The sequence below is a fragment of the Capricornis sumatraensis genome, chromosome 1 (assembly GCF_032405125.1).
Source record: "Capricornis sumatraensis isolate serow.1 chromosome 1, serow.2, whole genome shotgun sequence".
NCBI classification, from domain to species: Eukaryota; Metazoa; Chordata; class Mammalia; order Artiodactyla; family Bovidae; genus Capricornis; species Capricornis sumatraensis.
In genome coordinates, this window is record NC_091069.1 from 183,394,654 (window position 1) to 183,419,490 (window position 24,837).

Genomic DNA, 24,837 nt, shown 5'->3' on the forward strand with positions numbered 1-24,837 from the left:
CCCAGGGATCAAACCTGCATTTCCTACATTGCAAGATGATTCTTTACTACTAAGCCACCAAGGAAGTCCACCCTCTTCATTATTAGTCCTTAAATCTCCATGCAGACTTGTCCTTTGAATTTAAACCTTCCTAAGGTATCTGATGATAGCCAGGTGGAAATGAGGGTGGTGGGGCTTGGGGGGTTTTGTTTTTCTATATTTTTTTTTTTAAGTGTAGTTTTAGTCTCACAGCAAGATTGAGCAGAAGGTGCAGAGATTCCCATATTCTGTCTCACCTCACACATGCATAGCTTCCCTTCCTGCACCACCAACATTCCCCCAAATGGCGGAGTTCTCTTCACCCCTCTCAATCACACTATGAAAAATTTTTTAACTCCCTCCTTAATACAAACTGGCAGTTGGCATAGGAAATATTGAAACATATCTTGTTTTCCCTTTTGCAAGTTTATTTCTGCCTGGGAGGTGCTTCTGTTTTTATTAAAACCATAAAAGCTTCTCCTCCCACCACACTGGCACCACACACACAAAGAGGTTGAGAAAACATTTTAATTATTCCAAACCACAGCATCTGAAGTACGCTTTTGAGTAACTACAAAGAAGGAAGCTTTAGAGACCCACAGAGCAAAAGTAAAGGCTAACTAAACTAAAATCTGAGATTCTGGCCACATCCAGTCACACTGCAAAAGCCAGAACTTGGACTTCTAATCCCAGGACAGGTCTCTATGTGGGGGGAGGGGGGGTACTTTTTAGATGCTGTCACCTCTGATGAATAACATCAGAGAAACACCCTTTGGAGGGGCAGGGGCAGGGGCCTGGGTGGCCAGGTCCCTCTGAGAATGAATCACTGCTCTCAGACAAAGTGCTGTGAGAAAGAAGGTGATGATGATGATACGTGTGTGTGTTCAAGTGTAGGAATGGTGGAAGGTAGGCTGGGTGGTGTGGGTGTGTACAAGTGTAGGGGTAGGGGTGGGTAGGCTGTATTTCCATAAGGATGGGTGTGTGTGTTCAGTCAAGTCCTACTCACTGAGGTACTTTTTGAGACCCCATAATCTATAACCGACTCAGCTCCTCTGTCCATACAATTTTCCAAGCAAGAAAGCTGGAGTGAGTTGCCATTTCCTTCTCCAGGGGATCTTCCAGACCCAGGGACTGAACCCGTGCCTCTTGCCTTTCCTGCATTGGCAGGCAGATTTTTTTTACTGCTGCGCCACCAGGGAAGCTCAAAGGACATATATTTCGGTCAAGCTAAGATGTAGTTGGGCAGAGTGGGCTGAGAACCAGAGTACTGCATATGCTATCAACTTGCTGTATGGTCTTAAGGAAATCACGTTTCGTCTCTGGGTCTCCGTTTCCTAATAAATAAAGTATCAACATTTCTTTTATGATTCTAGGAGAGATCTCGAATGGAAGAAAGGGCATTGGGAGGAAAGGAAAACGCGGAGGAGGCTGAACGGAAAGGGAGGAAAGTGTGTGAGGGAGGTTAGAGGGGTGGTGAGCCATGGAAATGTCTTTTAATCAGCGAGGAAAAAGTCGAAAACGAAACTGTGCGTCTCTTGAGGTCTTAATTTTTCATCTTGGCATTTTTTAGTGTTTAGTCATACGTAGTCATTTTTGGATAAATGTGGATTGAATGAACGGAAAGCCTGGGAAGGCTCACAGAGGAAAAGGGCAAGAGGAGAAAAGAGAGGAAACGAGCAGCACCGGGACACGATGCGTACCTGATCCTTCTCGTGTCCCCACTTGGCTGGCAGGACCTTCCCGCCAGAGTTCGGGCCCCATCTCGGGCTCCCGCGCTCCCTCTCGCTTTCCAGCAACCTGCCCGGAAACCGCCAGAGGGCGCTGCGCTCCGGGGCGGAGCTGCTTTAAATTGCGGCGCCCAGCGGGTCTGCATCTCAGTCGTGGTCCGGGAGCAGCCTCAGCTTCTCGCCTCCCAACCGCAGCGCCGACCAAGAGGCGGACCCGGTCCCAGAGCTTCTCCGACGTCAGCGCAGGGGGCAGGATTCCCTGCAATAACTTCCTCCGCTAGGCTCCGTCACCCCCGGGAGTCCCGGGTGAGCACCTGCAAACTCCGCCTTGTGCACCTGCTGCCCCTGAGCCAGCGCGGGCGCCCGAGCGAGTCATGGCCAACGCGGGGTTGCAGCTGCTGGGCTTCATCCTGGCGTTTCTGGGCTGGATCGGCTCCATCGTCAGCACGGCGCTGCCCCAGTGGAAGGTTTACTCCTATGCTAGTGACAACATCGTGACGGCCCAGGCCATCTACGAGGGGCTGTGGATGTCGTGCGTGTCGCAGAGCACCGGGCAGATCCAGTGCAAAGTCTTCGACTCCTTGCTGAATCTGAGCAGTGAGTGCCTTCCCCACTCCCCAGTTGTGACTCAGGGTGGTGTAATGTTAATCGTTCAATCGTGTCCGACTCTTTGCAACCCCGCAGACTGTAGCCCGCTAGGCTCTTCTGTCCATGGGCTTCTCCAGGCAAGAATACTGGAGTGCGTCGCCATTTCCTCCTCCAGGGGATCTTCCCGACCCAGAGATCGAACCCGGGCCTCCTTCATTGCCGGCAGATTCTTTGCTGTCTGAGCTACAGGGACCCAACCCCAAATGGCTCTCTTTTGGAGTAGTAGCTATCAAAAGGTTCTGTTGTGTGATTACATTCTGTCAACCTTCAGTGGACCAAGTCTTCTGACCATGTGCCCCGCCATAAGGTAGTAGAGGGAACCCTGGTTTGGGGAAAGGGCCAACCAGACCTAAGCTCTAATTTTTCCTCTAACTCCCTAGGTGACACTCTTCTCAAGGTGTGAGTTTCAGCTTACATACCCATGAGTGGGGTGGCAGTTGAGCGAGTGGGAGCCAAACTCGAATTTGAGCTCTTAGGCCTTTCTTGGACATTCTCAGATTCTGTGAAAATTGAAGAACTGTAGGGTTAGGACAAGAAAATGATGTGCCTTGAAAAATCTGGAGTCTGAAAGCTTCTCCAGTTTGTAAAATTAAACAGATAATGCCAGTTATTAGATATAACTTTTTTCTCTGTCTTTACTATGAGTTATCATGAGAAGAAATCAGAGTCCTACATAGACTGTCTCAACCTAGTGTCTTCTCACACTTGAGTTTGAATCTTCTGATTCTTTTGACTTCTAAGATCCAGTTAGTGTGGAGGGGGCTTCCCCAGTGGCTCAGTGGTAAAGAATCCGCCTGCAGTGCAGGAGACCTGGGTTCTATCCCTGGGTCAGGAAGATCCTCTGGAGAAGGAAATGGCAACCCACTCCAGTATTCTTGCCTGGAGAATCCCATGGACAGAGGAGCCTGGCAGCCTACAGTCCATGGGGCTGCAGATTCTCAGATATGACTGAGGGACTAAATAAGTGTGAGGAAGTCTTTCCCTCCAGTGACTCCTTGAAGAAGTAAGTCTCTAAAGATTCCCCAGAAGGTTTAGCTCTCAGACCAGGAGTCTTCAGAGGAGGAGATTGTATAGTCTTATTTTGGAAAGTGAAGGTGGGTGGCAGGTGGAAAAAGGATGAGAAGAAAGAGAAGTTCAAAATTACCTCCCTCCATTATATAAAGGGGAAAATGAAGCTAAGGAGATACAGCTGATGAATGCAGAGATTGGGAGAGAGAGGGTGGGTCTTCTCTGAGTTTCTGTCTTCCACAGAGGAATTTCTACGTAACAAATGTTGGCTTCTTTCTTTCATAAGTTTGGACAGGATTATGTAGAGAGAAATAGTCCTAGATGTGATGGAGAGAAGAGTGACAGGATGGGTTTTTTCTTTTATTGTTTTTTAAAACAAAAACTTCTGAGTGTTTTGTCAGAAATTCATTAAATTCCTGCTTACTTAGGTAATAACAATTCATGGCTAGAGTAGCTTCCTTGAGATATGACATTAGTTGTCCTGAACTTGTGTCTGTCATGCACTTGAACTAACTTGAATAAAAGCTTCCTTAGCCTTTGCCTAGACAAACAAGCCTGCCCACCAGTCCCCTTTGTGTGCTGACGGTAAGCAGTGTTCAAGTCGTCGCTCAAGTTTACTTCAGTTGCTTTGTCCACCTCCTGTATGTGGTTTTGTCAAAAGCCATGCCCTTTAGAGTTGTTCACTCTGTTTCGAATCTGTTTAAAACTCTCGAGTACCTGTGGAATTTGTGAGTCAGTGTACACATGGCGGTTTTTAGTGTTGCCATTTCAGCTTTTCAGAGTTCCCATATTAGGATTCTTTCATGCCAAATATAAGGAATACATTAAGTATATGACTTTATATAATCATCGAATCTCCTCATGGATGGATAAATACGTGTAAGGAATTGTACGGCATCTGGCATGTCAAATTGAAGCACTGGCAGATGGAGATGGTTGTAAGGACAATTCCAGATAGATCTCTGATTCCTCTGATCAAAATGATTCATTTGCTTATTTTTAAGTATCTTTCAAATTATGTTTATTCAGCTGCCCTGGATCTCAGTTGTGCCACTCAGGATCTTCAATCTTTTGGGGGGCATCTTGGATCTTTTACCTGTGGTATGTAGGATTTAGTTCCCTGACCAGGAATTGAACCTGGCTCCCCTGCACTGGGAGTGCAGAGTCTTGGCTACTGGACCACCAGGGAAATACTAGCAGTTCATTTTTGACATGTGCAAATAGACTTTCTTTTACCTTCCTTAAACAGCCAAATGAAATCAGATCAATCCATGCTATAAATACCAAAATAGGTTATTCCTACACATGAAGATGTGTTAAAATGTTTTATTTTCATTTATACCTAACATAACTGTTATGATTTTTAAAGCTATGGTGGAAGATCTGAACACTACCTTTCCTCTACCCATTTTGGAGATTGCTTTCTGATGATTTTTTTTTTTTTTAACTCCACGTCTGTTCCTATTTTCCTTTTGGTTAATGCCAGAGTTTATCAAAGGTGGGGCTGAGGCCTTTCTCTCAAAACTGACTCTCAGAAGAGAGAGCCTTGACTCACAGGTATACTTCCCAACCTGCCAGTGACTCACTAGATGCCTTTGGATGGAGCCCGGAGAACCTACCTGTCTCTGTTTCTCCACCTGGACAGTTGTGCTCATGCCCACCTGATGTAGAGACCTGGGAGGTGATTCATTGGCTGTTTTTGGCTTAGTACCGTGATATCCAGAGGTGAACAGGCTTATCTGTACATATAATTAGTGTTCCTTGAAACAAGTTGCACTCCACAAAGTGCTTTTAGGTGAAAAACTTAGAAGTTGCTTAAAATTGTAGCTTGTCTCTTTGCCAGTGGAGCCCACTTGGCAATTTAGGGCTCAGATTCTGGGATTTATAAAGGTTATAGCACTAGATGTGTTAAAATCCCTGGTTCCCCTTCTCTAACTAGTGTCAGATGCAAAGAGCTCATGGCAGTGTCTAAAGGGATACAATGCACTTAAGGCAATGTCAAAAGTGAGACGCAGCAAGGCTTACATGGTTCTTGCAAAGCAGTTTATGAAAATGTAACTGGGGAACTTCCTGGGTAAAAAAAATAATACACCATGGATTGTGGTTTTACTATGGCTAAGACAGTTTCACTTTCATCCAAGAATGGATGTTTATTGACACTGATGACTGATAGTTGGAATATGCAAAAGAGAGTGCCAGATAGAGTTGATTTTCTTGATTAAACTGTACGTCTTGCCTTGTTTTGATTCATTTTTCAAACTTTTGGCAAGCTAGTTCCTATTTCATGTGCTTAGTTAATTGCTTCTCCTGGCTTGACTTTAATAGCTAGAGCTGTCCAAAGACTGGGTTGCCCCAGGAGGTTGCATGGTGGGAGGTGTGCAGGCAGAGGAATAAATAAGTATTTTGAAGGAATGCTGTAGGGAAAATCCAAGTCCCAGACAAATGGGAGGTTAGCCTAGACTCTCTGTAAGTCTCATCTAACCTTAGGATTCTGTAATTTGTTTATAAGCTCCTCTGGCCTGTTCAACTTGCTTTACATGAATCCACATGTGTGTAGGTGTGCTTTAATGAGTACTGGTTGTCAGTGAAGTTTCCCAGAACTCTCACCATGATGTCAGGCTCAATCAAAGAATAAAATCACTGACTTGGACGGTCTTTGACGCAGAGGGAGAGATGAGGGCACCTCCTTACACTTCTCTAGACTGCATTAGGCCCGCTGAACCACTTGTGTTTAAGGGGCCATTTGTGTTCAGATCTGTTTTGAGAATTAGTTCTGATTTTTGGAATGATGAAAGTCAAAACCCAAACACAAACTTGAATACTCAGTTCTACACTAACTAGCCATGTTTATAATGGTGAGCCACTTGATCTCTCTGGACTGTAGTTTCCCCACTTGCAAAGTAGGGCAGAGTGGGTGGAACAGGGAGATGAATCCATGACTCATTCATCCATTCAACCAGCATGAGCCAGGCCCTATCCTTGTTCCTAGAAATGCAGCTAAGATGATTGATAATGTGCAAATGTTGATTCCTTTCAGTGCCAACAGTCTTTGTTACTAACTGCAGTGATGCAGAGGACATAGGCAAGTGGCAGTTTAGGCTTCCTTGATTGGAGTGATGACTAAGTGGCACAGAAGTAACAGAGAAGCGTACATTTAATCATGAGACAGTTTCTCTTAAGAAACAAAGATGGCAAAAATGTTTGGAACATCCTGAAAAGTGGTTAAGTCCTGCTTTATCCCAGACCACAGTTATTGACTGTGCTGGAGTCTTGAGGTCACACCCAGTGGCCACCAGTTCATACATCAATCAAATGGAAATGCTAACAGTGAAGACTCTTGAGAAACTTTGAACTTGACTAAAAGTGAACAGTTTAATAAGTGAAGAAGCCATGGGAGTATAGCTCTGTGACAGTCTGTGATGAGTTCATTTAATTGCAGAAGAGAAAAGAGGATTTTTGTTGTAGTCACCCAGTGGTCAGTTTATCTGCTTAATACTTGTTAAGCAACTACTGATGCAAAGAGGGACTGCATGAAGATAGAGATATAATTAAAATCTTCTTTATTTATGACATATAATAGGGTAATAATATAGTAATATGGCTAGTAAATAGCATGAACAATGACAGGTATTTAAAGAAGTTCTGCTGTTTGCGTAGTAAGACATTAGAAATGCTTTAGGAAAAAAAAATTCCACTGACTTGTCTCTGCTTGTCTTTCTACGCTTATGTTGATTAACCTCACTGTAGTAGATCAGTAACTTCTAACTCATTTCTTGTCTCGTAAGTAGAGATCTTTGTAAGTAGGTTTTCAAATTATACTTTCAGGTTGCAAGTGTTAAGAACTCCTTAGGGAGTCTTTAATCTCAAGATTATCAGTCTAGCTAAGTATAATTAAAAGACCGCCTTCTCCATGTACTGCGGAATAACTATGAGGAACAATAAATAGTGTACCTTTTTGAATGCTTGCTAACCATTTTCTCCAAAGACAGCTTTAATCGGTGGTAATAATATTGCAGAGGCAAATTTAATGGGCCAGAAAGGAACATATTTGCTTCAGATTGGAGCCACTCTGGTCAACTCAGAGTTAATAGTTCAAGACTTTATCTCTCTGGCCTAAAATATTTGGTGGCTTTCAAATATTTCTCAACTTCTCTGCCCTGCTGGTCATTGTTCCACCAGAAAAAAACTTCATCTTGGAAGCTCATTAGATGCATAATTTAGAAAAATGTTTAAAATTAGATTGGGTTAAACAAAAAGTATGATTTTTTTTCTCTGTAGGTGAATTTCTAGCTTTAATAATCTAAACTAGAATTGCCTTTATGTAGCAAGGTTTTAGTATCTTGAGGCTTTCTAAGAGGTGTTTCTCAGTGTAATTTCAAAAATTAAGCTTAACACAAAAGGTATTTTTATCAATTATATATGAATTTTTAAAAGATAAAGACGTATTCAAATTTAAATTAATTGATTCCAGATTGAATAATCCATGAAACTTGCCAGGTACTAAGTGCTTTGAATAGAAATATGAACAAATACTTGGCCAAGTTATCAAGGAGCCCACAATTACATATTTTAGCTCTCTGACTTAAAAGGCTTCCATAAGACATTAATTTGAAGGATTCATCTGGTTCCAGCTTAAAACTGTGCAATTTAGATTCTATCTGCATGTAAAACCCTCATAACTTGTAACACTTGCTTACTTTGATTTGTAATCCACTATTACATATGCCCAACTAGTGAGTTTTGATGCCGTTATGATTCTCAGCCTTTTTTCCCTATGTTTACATTTCTCCCCACATATCACTATAGTTAAGAATTCGTCCAAATATCTCCAGTGATGCAAGATGAGATTTTGTGTCTGATGCCCATCTAGTATTATAAAATACAGACATTTCCTAAGCCAGTGGATGTCAGGACATAAATGAAAAAATACTGCTTCACGAAATAACACTATTGCTTTATCAGATTTTTAAAAATGAAACATGATCTCCTTGCAATATATGGTTTATACAATTCCTGAGTATAGGTTTTCCCCCATTTTCTCTGTTATTTTTGTGCATTATGCATATAATTCTTTATACTATAAGACTTACTAGGGTTTGTAGCACACAGACCAAAATATCTGTTCCTTTCCCCTTAGAAATTTTGTAAAGTATTGGAAAGAATAAAATGGGGTGTGAATTAAATGTGTTTTATTTGAGAACTGAAAGAAGAACAAACTCAGAGATGAAGACTGTGAAAACGAGATAATCCCAGGCAAGTGCAGGTGGAGTCCTGAAGTGGTTGATCCATGTACGCTCTCTGCCTGGGTGGTTTTATACAGGCCTGACTCAGGAGCTTGAGGCCTAGCAGACTCCTCGGAAGAGTACCTTGTGATCCAAGTGCTCAGACCTGCTGGGCTGGTGGCCTGCTGTTTATACATGAAGTACAGATCAGAATGATTATAGAAGCTGGATCTGGTTTGAAGCCCTACAACTCAAAGTAGAAAACTTAAGACATCAGAGAAAGCAACCAAAGTGGTGAATAAAGGTTGGAAAATTGAGCTTAATGGACAGACAGAGCAAAAGATGGTTGAGAGAAGTAAAACACTTTACATATTTGAAGGGCTGTCAGAGGAAGACAGAGGGTAAAAAATCTTTTCATTCTTCCTTTAAGACCCTAAATGGCTTCTGCTACATTTAGAATAAACTCCAAACCCCTTTCCCTAGCTTGCGAAATGGTACATGATAAATGCCTTCTGCTTACCTTGCTAACCCTTTGCATTTTACTTTCCACATCCAAACATCCTCCAATAGTGGCTAGCTTTCCAAGTTTGTCCAGGATTGAAGACCTTCTCAGAGGGCAGGACTTGTAGTTTTAAAACCTAGGGAGTCAGGCAAAATGGATGAGTGGCCACCCGGTCCTCCACGTCAATCATCTCTGTGACTTTCAGCATCTCCTTTTCCAGTGTTCCTTTGATTGAAATGCTTTCTTTCTGAGTGGCACTTAGGACCAGATCAGAAATCTCTGTTATGTAGAACAGGTTATTTATTTTATTTTTAATTTTCCTTCTGAGCATGTTTGCCTTTGCAAAACGATTGGCAAACCAGATGGAAGGACACACCATAATTATGGAGTCCTTGGTACTTTTCTCTTCATACCACAGTATAATTTGTGATTCCAAGGGAGGTTTCACAATAATCTCATAAGCAGCTATAGTTCCTGGACATGGAACAACAGACTGGTTCCAAATAGGGAAAGGAGTACGTCAAGGCTGTATATCGTCACCCTGCTTATTTAACTTATATACAGAGTACATCATGAGAAACGCTGGGCTGGAAGAAGCACAAGCTGGAATCAAGAGTGCTGGGAGAAATATCAAGAACCTCAGATATGCAGATGACACCACCCTTATGGCAGAAAGTGAAGAGGAACTAAAGAACCTCTAGATGAAAGTGAAAGAGGAGAGTGAAAAAGTTGGCTTAAAGCTCAACATTCAGAAAACTAAGATCATGGCATCCAGTCCCATCACTTCATGGCAAATAGATGGGGAAACAGTGGAAACAGTGGCTGACTTTATTTTTCTGGGCTCCAAAATCACTGCAGATGGTGATTGAAGCCATGAAATTAAAACATGCTTACTCCTTGGAAGGAAAGTTATGACCAACCTAGACAGCATATTAAAAAGCAGAGACATTACTTTGCCAACAAAGGTCCGTCTAGTCAAGGCTATGGTTTTTCCAGTGGTCACGTATGGATGTGAGAGTTGGACTATAAAGAAAGCTGAGTGCTGAAGAATCAATGCTTTTGAACTGTGGTGTTGGAGAAGACTCTTGAGAGTTCCTTGAACTGCAAGGAGATCCAACCAGTCCATCCTAAAGGAGATCAGTTCTGGGTGTTCTTTGGAAGGACTGATGTTGAAGCTGAAACTGTAATACTTTGGCCCCCTGATATGAGGAGCTGACTTACTTGAAAAGACCCTGATGCTGGGGAAGATTGAGGGCAGGAGGAGAAGGGGACAACAGAGGATGAGATGGTTGGATGGCATCATGGACTCGATGGACATGGGTCTGGGTGGACTCCAAGAGTTGGTGATGGACAGGGAGGCCTGGCATGCTGCGGTTCATGGGGTCACAAAGAGTCGGACACGACTTGAGTGACTGAACTGAACTGAGCTGATAGTTCCTGGTAACCCATGATCCATGAAACATGTTTTGATTCAGAAGTTCTTGGGCCAACCTTCAATCTTCAAATAAGTGTATAAGTTGGGTGCATACTTGCCCACATGCGTTTATGGGGAAGTGAATCTATGAGGGGAGCATGAGAGTGCCTTTGGTTTGCTTTGTAATTAACTCAAGTAAAAAGTTATCTTGGCTTCCCAAATCTCTCTCATATACAGTCAGAAAATGTTTTTAATACTTTCAGAAAGAGATCACTATGATTTTATCATAGATTACCTGGTTACGGCAAGGATGGATATATTTTAAAAAATTAATAAATTGATGTTTTTAAAAATCTTTAGTGTTAATTATGACTTGTAGCCTAAATTCTCAACCCTAAAAATACTGACACTGAGCCTAAGTCTAAATTAGATACTGAGATATAAAACCTTTCTCTCATGTCATCCAGTTTTGAGACCATTAGGAAGTCAATTGTTCCAACTTCCTGGTTACAGATATCATCATTCATACTTTACATAATAAAAACTTGATCCCAAAGAACAGTAACTGGCTTACCCATAAATTAGCACACTTTGTTATTATAATATAAATAATTTTTATATTTGCAAAAAGACATCATATGTTAACACTGTCAAAGAGATAATGATCTTTATTTGATGGAGGAAATAAATCTAAAGTCAAACTCATCTGACCAGTGTAGTTACAATTCACTTTTCTTTGAGAATCTGTGCCTCAGATATTTTTGAGAATTTCTTTGAGAATTTATGCCATAGGGATAGCATCACGCTTTTACTCTTTAATATATTTACTGGCATATCTCAAACCTAGGCCTATATATTTGATCATGACTTAGTATACCAATGACAAGAACAAGAAATTAGAAAATTAGTGGAATCCTAAGAAGTGCTACATCTAATTTTCAGCCATTTTACAATGTAGTAATTTAAATAGTTTTAAACACCAGTGATATTTCTGAATATAAACCTACTATGTTCCAAAATCAAAGGCTATTATGTTTTGTTTTGAAAAAATGGTTTTCAGATCCCCACCCCACCCCTATCACTGGATTTATGTGTTGCTTATCCAGCTAAGACAATCTATGAGAAATTCATTTCTTGTCTTCCAAATTCACCCACCCAGATTTTCCCCAGCTTGATGACTGGAGTATAAAGCTGTTGACTGTTACCAAGATATATTGTAAACCATTTAAAGTATAAATGGTTTAACATTAAGGATAACGTGTGATTGTTATTTCAGAATTAACATTCTCCATTAGTAAGAATTAACAATGTGTTATAAGCCTGTTCAACCAGATCATTAATTATTTTTCAGCAGATTTTGAATTTAATGTTAAAAACATAAACTGTTAGAGCTGGAGGAATTCTTATTCATCATTCAGCCAGATATTTGTTTTTCCAGAGGAGAAACTATGTTGGGTTCCTGCAAAGGCATCACTAGAACTGGGGTCTCCTGACTCCTGGTTATGTTTTCTGTCTTCCATACAGCATTGAAATGTGCTTGGTCTTCTACCACTCTTCTCTCATTGGTCTAGGCATAATTGTTACATGTTCTAAAATGTTTTTTGTCAGGCACTCTGCAAGCAACCCGTGCCCTGATGGTGATCGGCATCCTGCTGGGACTAATAGCCATCTTTGTGGCCACCGTTGGCATGAAGTGCATGAAATGCATGGAAGATGACGAGGCGCAGAAGATGCGGATGGCTGTCTTTGGGGGCGTGATCTTTCTTATTTCAGGTAAGAGAGGCCCTGTCCCTCTTAGACTTTATTAAACCCTTTCTGACATTTTTTAAGGTCTAGTTTTTTGCTTCCTTAGATCATGTTGGTTTTATTGCTCTTAAATCAATTGAATTCAGTTCCTTTAAAATATGAAGCATAGAAACTTTAAACCCAATTGACTTTTACTTTCTCAAATGGGAACTGAATAAAAATCTGAGATCTATATTCACAGTTGACAGGTCTATTCCCTGAGGTTTCAGGTGCCAACTGATTCATTAGAAACAGTCTCCTTAAGTGAAGGGAGATATTTTTTCTATCTGGCAAATACTAAGGACCAATTCTGTGTAATTCAGAAAATTTCTGTGGTGTCTCTACTGATACTACGTGGGAGAGATGGGGAATGGTGAGAGAGAACATGAGGCAGGTGTAATCATACAGTTATAAATGAATGGAATGAATAGGGCTGGGATTTTTGGAGGAAGAGGAGGACATTATTCCATGTAAGCAGTACTGATTCTAGAATGAACAGGTTTTACTGATAGATCAATGAAGAGAAAGGGCATTTGGAGTTCAGGTGGAATGTTGGAATGGTAGGAAATGAGAAAAAATGAGTTAAAAAGAGAAAATAATACAGAAAAGTCTTGGAAAAAAACCTTGACAAAAGAGTGAGATTACATTTTCCATAGAAAATAAATATGTATTTATTGCTTTATTCAAATCTTATGTGACCTTTGAGAAAATGAGAGTCAGAAGAGGACAAGGACAGTTCATTTGTAAAGTCTTATAATAAAGTTAATATTAAATAAAATAACATCTCGCATACAGGGTTGTCATTACCATCTTTCTAAATTCCATATATATGCGTTAGTATACTGCATTGGTGTTTCTGGATGCCTGGAGCTGGTGCACTGAGACGACCCAGAGGGATGGTATGAGGAGGAAGGAAGGAGGGGATTTGAGGAGGGAGGGGGGTTGAGGATGGGGAACACGTGTATACCTGTGGTGGACTCGTGTTGATGTATGGCAAAACCAATACAATATTATAAAGTAATTAACCTCCAATTAAAATAAATAAATTAAAAAATAAATAAGATAATATGTGCATATAAAAATGTGTATGTATATAAAATAATAGACTATTATATGTCATATATTGTAGGTGTCTATTGTTTTGAAATAGACTATTACATATGCTTTCCTGATGGCTCAATGATAAAGAATCTGCTTGCCAATGCAGGAGATATGGATTTGATCCCTGGGATGGGAAGATTGCCTGGAGAAGGAAATGGAAACCCACTCCAGTATTCTTGCTTGGGAAATCCCATGGACAGGAGAGCTTGGCAAGCTACAGTCCATGGGGTCACAAAGAGTCAGATATGACTTAGAGACTAAACAGCAACATAAGACTATTACATAAACTATATATGGTAGTCTATTGTTTTTGGAAATGACATTACTAGTATAATCTACCACTAGGAAAAACTAGAATTAGATTTTTTCCTCATTTTCTCTTTAAGAAAAGTATGTGGATTTCATGAACAATGAAGGAAAATGCCTGTGGCTTTACTAAACATTTGGTTACAGATTATTCAAATTACTACTGCAAAGCATTTTATTCCCAACACTTAGGTTTTACACCAAAGGCTAAGAGTACACTTACTGAGTAGAACCTGTCCTCCACTGATCTTCTAGTAACTCCCGTCCATCACTCCTGCAGTCTCATGGACTTCTAGGAGTGACGGTTGCAAGTTCCAGAGTATTCATATTTTCTACGCAAGCAGCCAAAAGCCACAGTATTTTCTTTCAAGTATTAGAGGCAGTTAGGTTGGACCACTTTTTTTGTAGGAGGAAGAGGGCAATGGGTGTAGCGTAGAAATATTAATCTGTCTAAATTGATGAATTTTTAGACTGACTGTGTGCTAAGTCACTTCAGTCATGCCTGACTCTTTGCAACTCTATATACTATAACTTGCCAGGCTCCTCTATCCATGGGATTCTCCAGGCAAGAATACTGGAGTGGGTTGTCATGCCCTCCTCCAGGGGTTCTTCTTGACCCAGGGATCGAAACCTGTGTCTCTTACATCTCCTACATTGGCAGGCATTTTCCTTAACACTAGTGCCACCTAAGCCCAGACTATAAAAAGAAATTATTTAAGTTCTTTAGATAAGAAAAATTGAGGTTCTATATACTTATTTTAATAAATGATAGAGTAGATTATTTTGAGTAAGTGGTTTCTGTGGGGCTGCCCAGGTGTCTCAATGGTAGAGAATCCACCTGCTAATACAGGACATGCAGGTTCAATTACTGGGTCTGGAAGATCGCCTAGAGGAGGAAATTGCAACCCACTCCAGTATTCTTGCCTGGAAAATCCCATGGATAGAGGAACCTGCAGGCTACAATCCAGTCAAAGACTGAGCATGCACACGTGCACTGAAATGCAAGAGGTATGAGAAACTGAGAGTGCGCTGCATACAATGATCTGATGTGGCGCCTCAGAGAATCTCATGGCCAGACCTGGAACATCTGGCCAATAGGGGTGTAGGGATTTAGGTGATTGGTGTACCCTGAGCCAGGTCCAATGTGTTTCTGCTATCTGGCTATGTACATTCATTTTGATCCTTCAGAAATGTGAATTTTGCGTTTTGGCCAAGAAGAATGTAGAAGAGTTTTCATCTTCCCTTTTTTAAGTGACGAGCTTTACTAATAAGGACTTTGGTTTTATCAAAAGTAGTCTAGCACACTAATTTATAACAATCTATTTTAAAGAGATCTTAAATTACACGAATCTCCTGAATGTTTCCAAAAGAATGTTATTTGTGCCCAGGAACCTTAAACTGTAAGTGAATAAGATGACATGAACAGTCATGTGCCTAACTCCAACCTAGTATTTTTGTCTGTCTTAAGAGAACGCTTATACAAAATCATGTTTGAACCTCTATTCATCCTAAATTAATGTCGTCTGAATTAAAATGGACTAAATTTAAAATGTCAGCATTATTGATAAAAGTTCGTACTTGTAAAATACTTATAAATTTAATGAGCCATGCATTTATGCTCAGTGTTCCATGGTGATTAACAGTCTTTTGGTTTGAATTTCTATAGGTCTGGCTATTTTAGTTGCCACAGCATGGTATGGCAATAGAATTGTTCAAGAATTCTATGACCCCATGACCCCGGTCAATGCCAGGTAATGTTAGTCACATATAAATTTGTTTCTTCTCTGAGAAAATACCCTTTTATGTTCTTCAAAGTCCAGTTAGTATGGTGACTTCCCAGACTTGCTATCCAGAATTTTATGGAATTTTCGCCAAAATTGAAAATAACTTGAATGGCCTGTGACATGTTAAAAATAGTTTGATAATTACTTTAACGGCATGTATGGATGACAAAATAAACTTCAAAGTAGAAAAGCTGTATACTTTCCAAATGTATGCAGGACCTTTTTTCATATTTTTTAAATTTTTTTAATATTAATAAAGATACCAATGTATTTGAAATTTCATTTTTGAAGTATATTCTGATACAACACTTGTGATTATTTGTAACTAAACATAGTTTATGATTGATCAAAAAAACAGTTCTATTGTACAGGTTAATAACCTCTAACAGAAACTTCATTCTTAACAATTTTCTTTATGGAAAAACTATTTTATTTATGAAAAGGATGAGTTACCACTATGAAATTATGTGTTTCATCACATCCATAAAATAATTTTAGAAAGATCATCCTTCTTAATATTGCAAGTTTTGGAAGTTAAAGAGCTGACTCTTGGCTCTCATGTAATGACACCCTTTGATCAGAGACAAGGTTCTTTGTCTCACTGTGTTCACTTCTTTAAAGCCTAATAACTATATTCAGAGTTGGGATGTTAAGATGTAATTATTGTTTGTTGAGTGCGAAGATGAATGGATGAAAAATGCTAGTGGTGGAGAGATAAGGTGTGCTTCTTTGTTTATAGTCACCCATGTATAAGAAAACACATACTGCCATGTTGTTGGAACCTATCCCATAAGACTACAAAGTAGGGACAGAAACTGCTGGAGGTCAATAGGCTAAAATTTTACCAGTAATGGATATGAAAGCACTTTGTAAATTGCCGGGCACTGTATACTTACTTACACTGTCTCACATGATCCTAAAAGCAGTACAGTGAGGAAGATGGGATCATTGTGCTTTAAGAGAAGCAGCCTCTGAGGTTGAGACATGGAGTTCATGGCCCATAGTTCAGCAGCTGAGAGTCTGCATCAGGAGTCAAACTCAGGCCTTATCATTCTAGATCCAACCCTTCTCTTTCCTTATTGTCGACCATCAGTCACAGATCTCCCAGAAGTATGGCTTAATACATCCACCTGGGTCAACTTAGCCTAGAACAATCTATGGGTTGTTTAGGAGTTTTTTCCACAAAACCATAGATCAGATTTCAGTGTTTATCAGGGGTTAACTGTTGAAAAGTCTAATAGTCTCCAAAACACTCTGGCAGTTTTTTTGTTTTGTTTTGTTTTGTTTTTTATAGAATACTGTTGTTACTTGGTGATAGCATGACTTGTTAAGTTTTAGTCTAGGAACCATATTCCAAACCTGACTTTTAAGGTATGTGGCATACTTTAAAAGTCTCCTACGCATGGAAAAGTCTTTGGAAATATTTGTATAATTAACCTGGTGTTACGTGACACATTGCCTGATCTACTGTTGCAAATTGTCAACAACTGCAATGTGAACGTTTTCGTGTGTGTGTCCACAAACCTTAAAGTACTTCATAAAACTTAAAGGGATCACAGGGGATTTTTTTCCAGTGGAAAAAAAATGAGTGTGATATCAATTTCATTCTTTCATTATATTAGAGAAGTTTCCAATGGTTCATTGATTAAGCAAATGAATCACCTTTTCTTTTTTAGGTATGAATTTGGTCAGGCTCTCTTCATTGGCTGGGCTGCTGCTTCTCTCTGCCTTCTGGGAGGCGCCCTGCTGTGCTGCTCCTGTCCCCGGAAAACAACATCTTACCCAACACCCAGGCCCTATCCCAAGCCAGCACCTTCCAGTGGGAAAGACTATGTGTGACATGGAAGCAAAAGCTGACAACCCTGTTGGAACCAACAAGAAATGGACATTGAAATACTGGCATTGACCTTAAGATCTTAGCTTTTGACTCTTGTAGTCTGAACTGTGGTATTACAACAAAAAACATATATTTTTTAAAAATATCCATTGCTAAAAATGACTTAGCCTTATCTTATCTCCTCTCCTCAATACAGAAGGGAAGCCTTTGCCATTTGTATTACTGCTTCCCACTGAGTAATCATCTCAAATGAGGGGAGAGAGCATTCCTTAAATATATATAGATATGTACATAAACATGTTTTTCTATAAAAAAATTAGTATGAATCCTTATTCCCATTGTATTGGTACCAGCATTCTTAAAATATATCTAAAAAGTGAAAAAAATATTTAATTCTTGATGAAGTCATTTATTTGGTATTTTTCAAATTCTTCTTTCTTTATATATACATATATAATAGGTCAAGTATAATTTACCCTCCTTCATCAGCTTTTAGTGTCTTCCACAGAAGACCTGACCTGCTTTACCAAGTATGAATTATTTCAGTTCTTCACATGTGCCCTCTTTAAATGTTTGTATCATATTTTTTTTTATTACCGTGACCTTTTAGCACTTGCTGTTTCAGCATTAAGTCATTCTTTATGCCTTTGTTTTTTGTGAGGTTGAGCTTAACTCTTGAATCTGATAACACTAACACATTTTATATGCCTATAGTTTAATTCCTAAAGTCAATAAGAGTCTCTTGCAGACCAGAGCTTTGGGAGCAAATCTTTCTGTGTGTGGCTGGATGATATGTTCCTGTTGACCTTGCCATACGCCTCCTGTACCCTGACCTCTAACACACTTATTTGCTTTAAAAATATTTGTCCCTTTGAGGAACTGTGTGCTGCTTTTCCAAGTATTGTAACACAATTTCATTGATTAAATTTTTTGAGCTACTTATTCACAGTTATATACCCTCCCAAACTACCTTATTCTTGTCCCTTTCCTTAACTGTATTGTTCTCTTGTATAGCTTACCTCTCTTCCCAGAGAGGAACAGACTGTTTGAATGAAGTACTCAAATTTCTGTAGTGATACTCTGATGACGAATATTCTCTCTGTAGCTTATAAGCAAGTCACTTAATCTTTCCCCTCTTTTCCCATCTGTCAAATTGAGATAATGCTACTTAACCAGTTGGTAGAGTGGTATAAATATTAATTAGTTGATATCATGCTCATTCTTTGAACATGAAACATGCCTAAGTAGTGTTTCTATTTGCTAAATTGGCTGTTAAGAAGTCGTTGAACCAAACCTGCACACAGGCCTTCTCGTGGTTAGGCACCTTCCTCTCTCCTCAGGCCTGTCTGCTTCCTTTCAGCGGTGGCCACCATTTTGTTGGCATTCTGTTCCATTTTAACAATTGCTCTTAGTTTTCCAGTTTGTGGAAAATAACTCCTTCACTTCAGCAAGATGTTGTAATGGAAAGGGTGTTGACTCAGTGTCTGGAGACTTGATTTGAATCTTGGTGCTATCAATTACAGTGTGAGTTTGGGCAAGGCACAGGTTGCCCTAGATTTATTGCTTCATTTCTAAAGAGAGGATTGTAATGCCTGACCTGCCTACCTCACAGGGCTATTGAGGGGATCCAGTGAGACAGGATACACGTAAATGTGATTTTGTAGGGTGAAAAGTATTGTACTAGGGGAAAGAATCAAGGAATTTAAGTACATAGATTTTAGACTATTTTTCAAATGACTGAAAAGAGAAATTTTAAGAAATGGATTTCCTGTCTTAGCCAACCTCTCAAGTGAGGAGACAAGTGAATTTCAGCTTGCTAAGTGAAAAAAAAAAAAATTAAGGAAGTCAGTTTTCTTTGATCAATGTGGCCTAATGCTTTTCGTGTGGCTAAGATTTTCTCCTTTCAGGAATGCAGACTTGACCTAGAACAAGTTTGCAGATGTAATGGGTAAAATGGAAGTGTAAGTGTTGACCAAAGAATGGAAGATTTTTTGAGTTTTAATAACTTGTAAGGGTATACAAGATGGATATTGGTTAAGTGATGTCATCAGAGGTATCGCTACTAGCTGGCAGCTAACATGGCTAGGATAGGTAGTTTAGAAATGCAACTCATAGTGAAACCACCTAGGGGAAGTTATCCAAAGGACTGAATCATAGGACTTGAACCTAGTAAATTTTAGTGCATCTTCCAAACCTGAAAGTCTGTGCTCCTAGAATGTATAATTCAAAGAATCTCTGCTACCTTCATAGATCCTAATGATGGGCAAGTATTAATACATGTGGTTACTAGTTGGTAAACTCTGAAAAGAAATCCATAGTACAAAATGGCCAACAGAATTGTGACACCAGAATCTGTCTGACTTCGATATTTTTGTACTCTACTACCTTACTTGGAAATGGATAGATATTTCAGGGGTTTGTAATGGGAATTTGTATAAAGCATTACTCTTTTTCAATAAATTGTTTTTTTAATATAAATCTTTAGTCGGTTTATTATTTTTTTTAATCGTTTATTTCAAGATTGCCTTGCATGGAAGATGAGATGGCTCAGGATAGGATCCAACTTACCATGTATTCCTGGGAAATAGCTATGGTGCCTCTGGGCCACTTGTCAAGTATTTGAGTGACTCCACCCACTGGAATGCCCTACTGCTCTCCAACTGTGCTTCTTCCTCACCAAGGGTGGTGATAGAAGAGAATGACAGGAGAGATAGCTTCATTTCTCTCATCCATAGAAAGGAGACATACTACAATAAATGACTAAGTGATAAAGTAGTCAACTATAGCACTGTGAAAACTTAAGTTGGTTGTGTTTCCTACAAGTTGGCAGAGTGAAAGATAGCTAGAAATCCATTATTGTTTTTGTAATAATTACCAGGTGGTACAATGGTAAAGAATCTGCCTGCCAATGAAGGAAATGCAGAAGATGTAGGTTTAATCCCTGGGCTAGGAAGATCCCCTGGAGGCGAAAATAGCAACCCACTCCAGTATTCTTGCTGGGGAAATCCCATGAACCGAGAAGTCTGTTGGACCATGGGGCTGCAAAGAGTTGGATAGGACTGAGCACGTGAACACGCACACATTACCAACACTACTTAGGAAAGTAAGTGATGAAACTTATTCACTCATTATCTAAAAATATCAATGATTGATACAGCCTTAGTTGTAACCACTTCTTAAGCAATTTACATAGTACAGAGACAGGCTAGTAAACAAAGGATTGAGCTCTGTGTGAAGCTCTATGGGGACATTAGCCTTCAGGGTGAGAGATGAAGGCTATTGTCAGTCTCTTTAAATTACGCAGATGTGTCAGGTCTCCACTCTTTCTACAGAACTGAAATCTTCTCCTGGGAGGGTCCAGGCCCATGAAATTTGAGAGGAAATAAAATCCCTAAGTGCTGATAAGAACTCTGAACAGAAAAGCTGGGTTGTCAATCATACCAAGTAGATACCAACTCTGTGTAGGCTCCTCCTTCTGGATGCCACTGTCCTGCAAACCAAGCTGTCTCTCCTCATCAACTAGTACTTTCTATGTGGATCTGTGGCCAAGTCCAGGAAAAACTCCATGCCATCCCCATGTTCCCACATTTGAAAGCCTGCTGTTGGTCCTAGTAAACTCTGGTAATGGATTTTTTTTTTCCTTCTTTTTGAGTGTGGCTCAGGTGTAAGATTTCTGTGGTCTCCTTTCCAACCCCAGATACATCCTTACGTATCCCCAAGCTGCCCTAAAATCTCTACAATTAGCTGGTACCATGGAAACTGGCAGAAGTCACTGCAGTTTCCAGGGTTATGTAGGGACAGCTTGTTGGATTTAAAAACACAATGAGAAACTTTCTCAATGCTCTGAAACTCTGGGGAACTCATGGTATTTTGAGTATTCATCTTCCACAGGTTTTTCCCATATGGCCAGTAGCAGTAATTAGCAAGAGCTATGGATTTATTCAACTAATATTTATTAAACACCTACCATAGACTTAGTGCCATTAAATGCAGACAAGGCTAAAGGGTATAGGAAATAAATAAGACTCTTTCCTAGGCCCCAGCAGGGTGAAAAGTGTTAAGTGGGAAGAAAAATGAACTTGAAATCTAGCACTGGTTCTGCCAATAATCAGCCCCAGTGAGCCATAGAGATCTCTATTCGCTATTTTTTTATTTGTAAAGGGAAGAGCTTGGCCCTACTCAGTGGTTCTTATCCATAACAACATGGAAGCTTTTGACCATTGGAGGTTTTTGAAACCTCCAATTTCCAAGGACTTAAATCCAGATTAAGGGAATCCGAATTTCTGAGAAAATTGTATTAGGTATGAGTTTCCCAGGGGATTCCAATGCACATTCTGAACTGCAAACCACTGGGCTATGTTATCTCTCAAGGCCAAGTGTGCTAAAAAAATTTTCTGTGTAAAGACATATCCAGGCACTTAGTAGGCGACAATGTTGTTCATTTACCTTTTCTCTCAGGTCATGGTTCTATTTCATGATTCTAGGTGTTTTTTGTTTGTTCTGGTGAGAGTATTAGTGCAAGTTCAGTAAGGCCAGACAATGAGATGTCCTGAACTAGAGTACTTTCTTCTCCCAAAGGGGCATTTTCTTCTTTTAATCATTTTGTCCATTAAGTTTCCTGTTTCCATTAATGTTGTGGTTTCCTCAGGTAGCTACTGATGCTGCTTAATTAAAAAAAAAAAATCCAATAACCTAAGAGAGATCTGAAACAAGCAGACATCTGAAACAAGGGTCGGGATAGCAGAGAACATTTCCTTCTAGATGAGAGTGGAATACAAGTAGAAAAATGACCTCTGATAGAGTAAGGACAAAGGAATTTATTTTTGAGGATTATTTTCACCACAATATTTATTTTTCCAGATAATAAAATTCAAACTAATTCTAATAATAAAGTAGAAAAATATAGAAAGGTAGAAATAATTATCTTAAATATTGTAATAGCCATACTGTGCTGTACTACTCAAAAGGAAAATTATTAATAATTTGATGCAATCTTCTCTAATCATATTTTCTTTCCCACAGATAAGCTTTGGAGGTTGTTATCTTTTCACTGTTTTCATAGTATCACAAAGTAAAAATAATTTTGATTTCTTTTTCTTCTTCCATTCAAGTGTATGGTAATATACTGTTACCATTCAGAGTTCATAAACATTCATTCACTCATTCTGATAATAATTTTAAGAAGCCAAGTATTTTCTGCCACAAAAGAAACAGTGGACCTGTATTTGTACAATGTAACCAACCGTGAATAAAATAGACAAAAAAAAAAAAAAAAAACCTTCACTTCTAGAACTTACATTCTATACGGGGAATACAGACAATAAGATAAACATGCTAAAGATATGGTATAAGAAATGGTAATAAACTATATAGATAAAAACTAAAGTTGGCAAGAACTGGGAAGCTTGGACAAGTGTTACAAATATTCAGAGGGCTCATGCAGCTTAATATCAGAAAAACAAACAACCCAATGAATAAATGGACAAGACCTTAATAGAAATTTCTCCAAAGAAGACATACAGATGGCCAACACACACAAGAAAATATACTCAACATCACTAATTATTAGAGAAATGCAAATCAAAACTACAGTGAGGTATCACCTCACACTGGTCAGAATGAATCTGATCAAAAAGTCTATAAATAAATGCTGAAGAGGGTGTGGAAAGAAGGGAACACTCCTATACTGTTGGTGGGAATGTGTGTCGGAACAGCCTTTGTGGAGAACAGTATGGAGGTTCCTCAAAAAACTAAAAATAGAACTACCATGTAGCCCAGCAATCCCACCCTAGGCACATACCCAGGGGAAACCATAATTCAAAAGGACACATGCGCCCCTGTGTTCACTGTAGCACTAGTTACAATAGCCAGAACATGGAAGTAACCTAAAAATCTCATCAGGAATGGATAAGGAATGGATAAAGAAGATGTGATACATACATACAGTGGATTATCCCTCAGTCATTAAAAGGAACAAACCAGTGCCATTTTCAGAGACATGCGTAGACCTAGAGACTGCCAGGCGGAGTGAAATAAGTCAGAAAGAGAAATACAAATACTGTATAATATCACTTATATGTGGAATTTATAAAAATGAAACAGATCAACTTATTTGCAAAACTGAATTAGAAACACAGATGTAGAGAACAAACTTACGGACACCAAGGGAGGAAGAGGAAGTGGAATGAATTGGAAGATTGGGATTGACATGTATACACAGTGCTAAGTCCTTGCAGTTGTGTCCGACTCTTTGCAACCCTATGGACTGTAGCCCATCAGGCTCCTCTGTCCATAGGATTCTCCAGGCAAGAATACTGAGGTGGGTTGCCATGCTACTCACTACTGGTATGTACACTACTATGTGTAAAATAGAGAAGTAATGGGAGCCTACTGTATAGGACAAGGAGCTCTATTCAATGCTCCATGGTGACCTAAAAGGGAAGGAAATCTAAAAGAAGAGGGGACATATGTATATGTATGGATGATTCACTTTTCTATATAGCAGAAGCACAACACTGTAAAGCAACTATACTCCAATAAATCTTTTTTGAAATAAAATAATTAAAGTCATGGAAGTCCTCAATGAAAAGGTTATTTTTAAGAAACAATATATAGAAGAATAAGAAAAATATCAATTATATAGGGGAAAGACCTTTCCATTTGAATGCTCTAAGGTGGTGCTGTTCTTACTCACTCAGATGTTTCCAACTCTTTGTGACCCCATGGACTGCAGCTGGCCAGTCTCCTCTTTCCATGGGGATTCTCCAGGCAAAAATACTGGGGTGGGGTGGGTTGCCATGCCCTCCTCAAGGGGATCTTCCCAACCCAGGGATTGAACCCAGGCAAATTCTTTACCAATTGAGCTACCAGGGATGAAAGAGTAAGGACACCAGTGTAGTCTGAATGCTTTAAGCTAGGAAGAGACTGATAGGAGACGAAGGCTTGAAGGGAAGGGGAATTTAAACTATAGGGCATGGTGGACTACTGTAAGGACTTCATCTGTCATTAAATAAAAGGAAGGGATAATGTTAGGATTCAAGCAGAGAAGACATGAGATCTAAAATAAGATGTATCCTTTTTTTTCTATTGTGTTGAGAATAAGGAGGGTAAGGAGAAAAGCATGAGTTCAGATAGAAAGTTATAACCAATAATCCTGCAAGATACGGCTTGGTGATAGCCGTGCAGTAAGAAGTGATTATAATCTGGATAATATTTGAAAGTAGAGCCAGCTGGTTTTGCTAATTGACTGAATATGAGATGGCAAGTTTAAATCAGAGTTAAAAATGACTCCAAGATTTTTGGCCTGGGCAATTGATAGGATGGAGCTGCTAAAAACCAGAGATGGGAGGCTGTAGGAAAGCAGATTTGGAAGAGAATATCAGAAGTTTTATTTTGGACATGTTAAGATTATGATGCCCGTTGCACATTCAAGTAGAGATGATCAGGAGTCAGTGGGAGAAGGCAGGGGTGTGGAACTCTAAAATG

The 24,837-nt window shown here is 39.5% G+C and overlaps 1 protein-coding gene across 1 annotated transcript; it reads left to right on the plus strand.

Moving 5' to 3' along the window:
* The first annotated feature begins 1,920 nt into the window (after positions 1-1,920).
* CLDN1 (claudin 1) lies at positions 1,921-19,799 on the plus strand. The gene is made up of 4 exons (XM_068965592.1): positions 1,921-2,342; positions 12,148-12,312; positions 15,398-15,482; positions 17,192-19,799. Exons 1-4 carry the CDS (start codon positions 2,120-2,122, stop codon positions 17,352-17,354), a joined length of 636 nt encoding a protein of 211 aa, XP_068821693.1. The 5' UTR covers positions 1,921-2,119; the 3' UTR covers positions 17,355-19,799.
* The last annotated feature ends 5,038 nt before the right edge of the window (positions 19,800-24,837 follow it).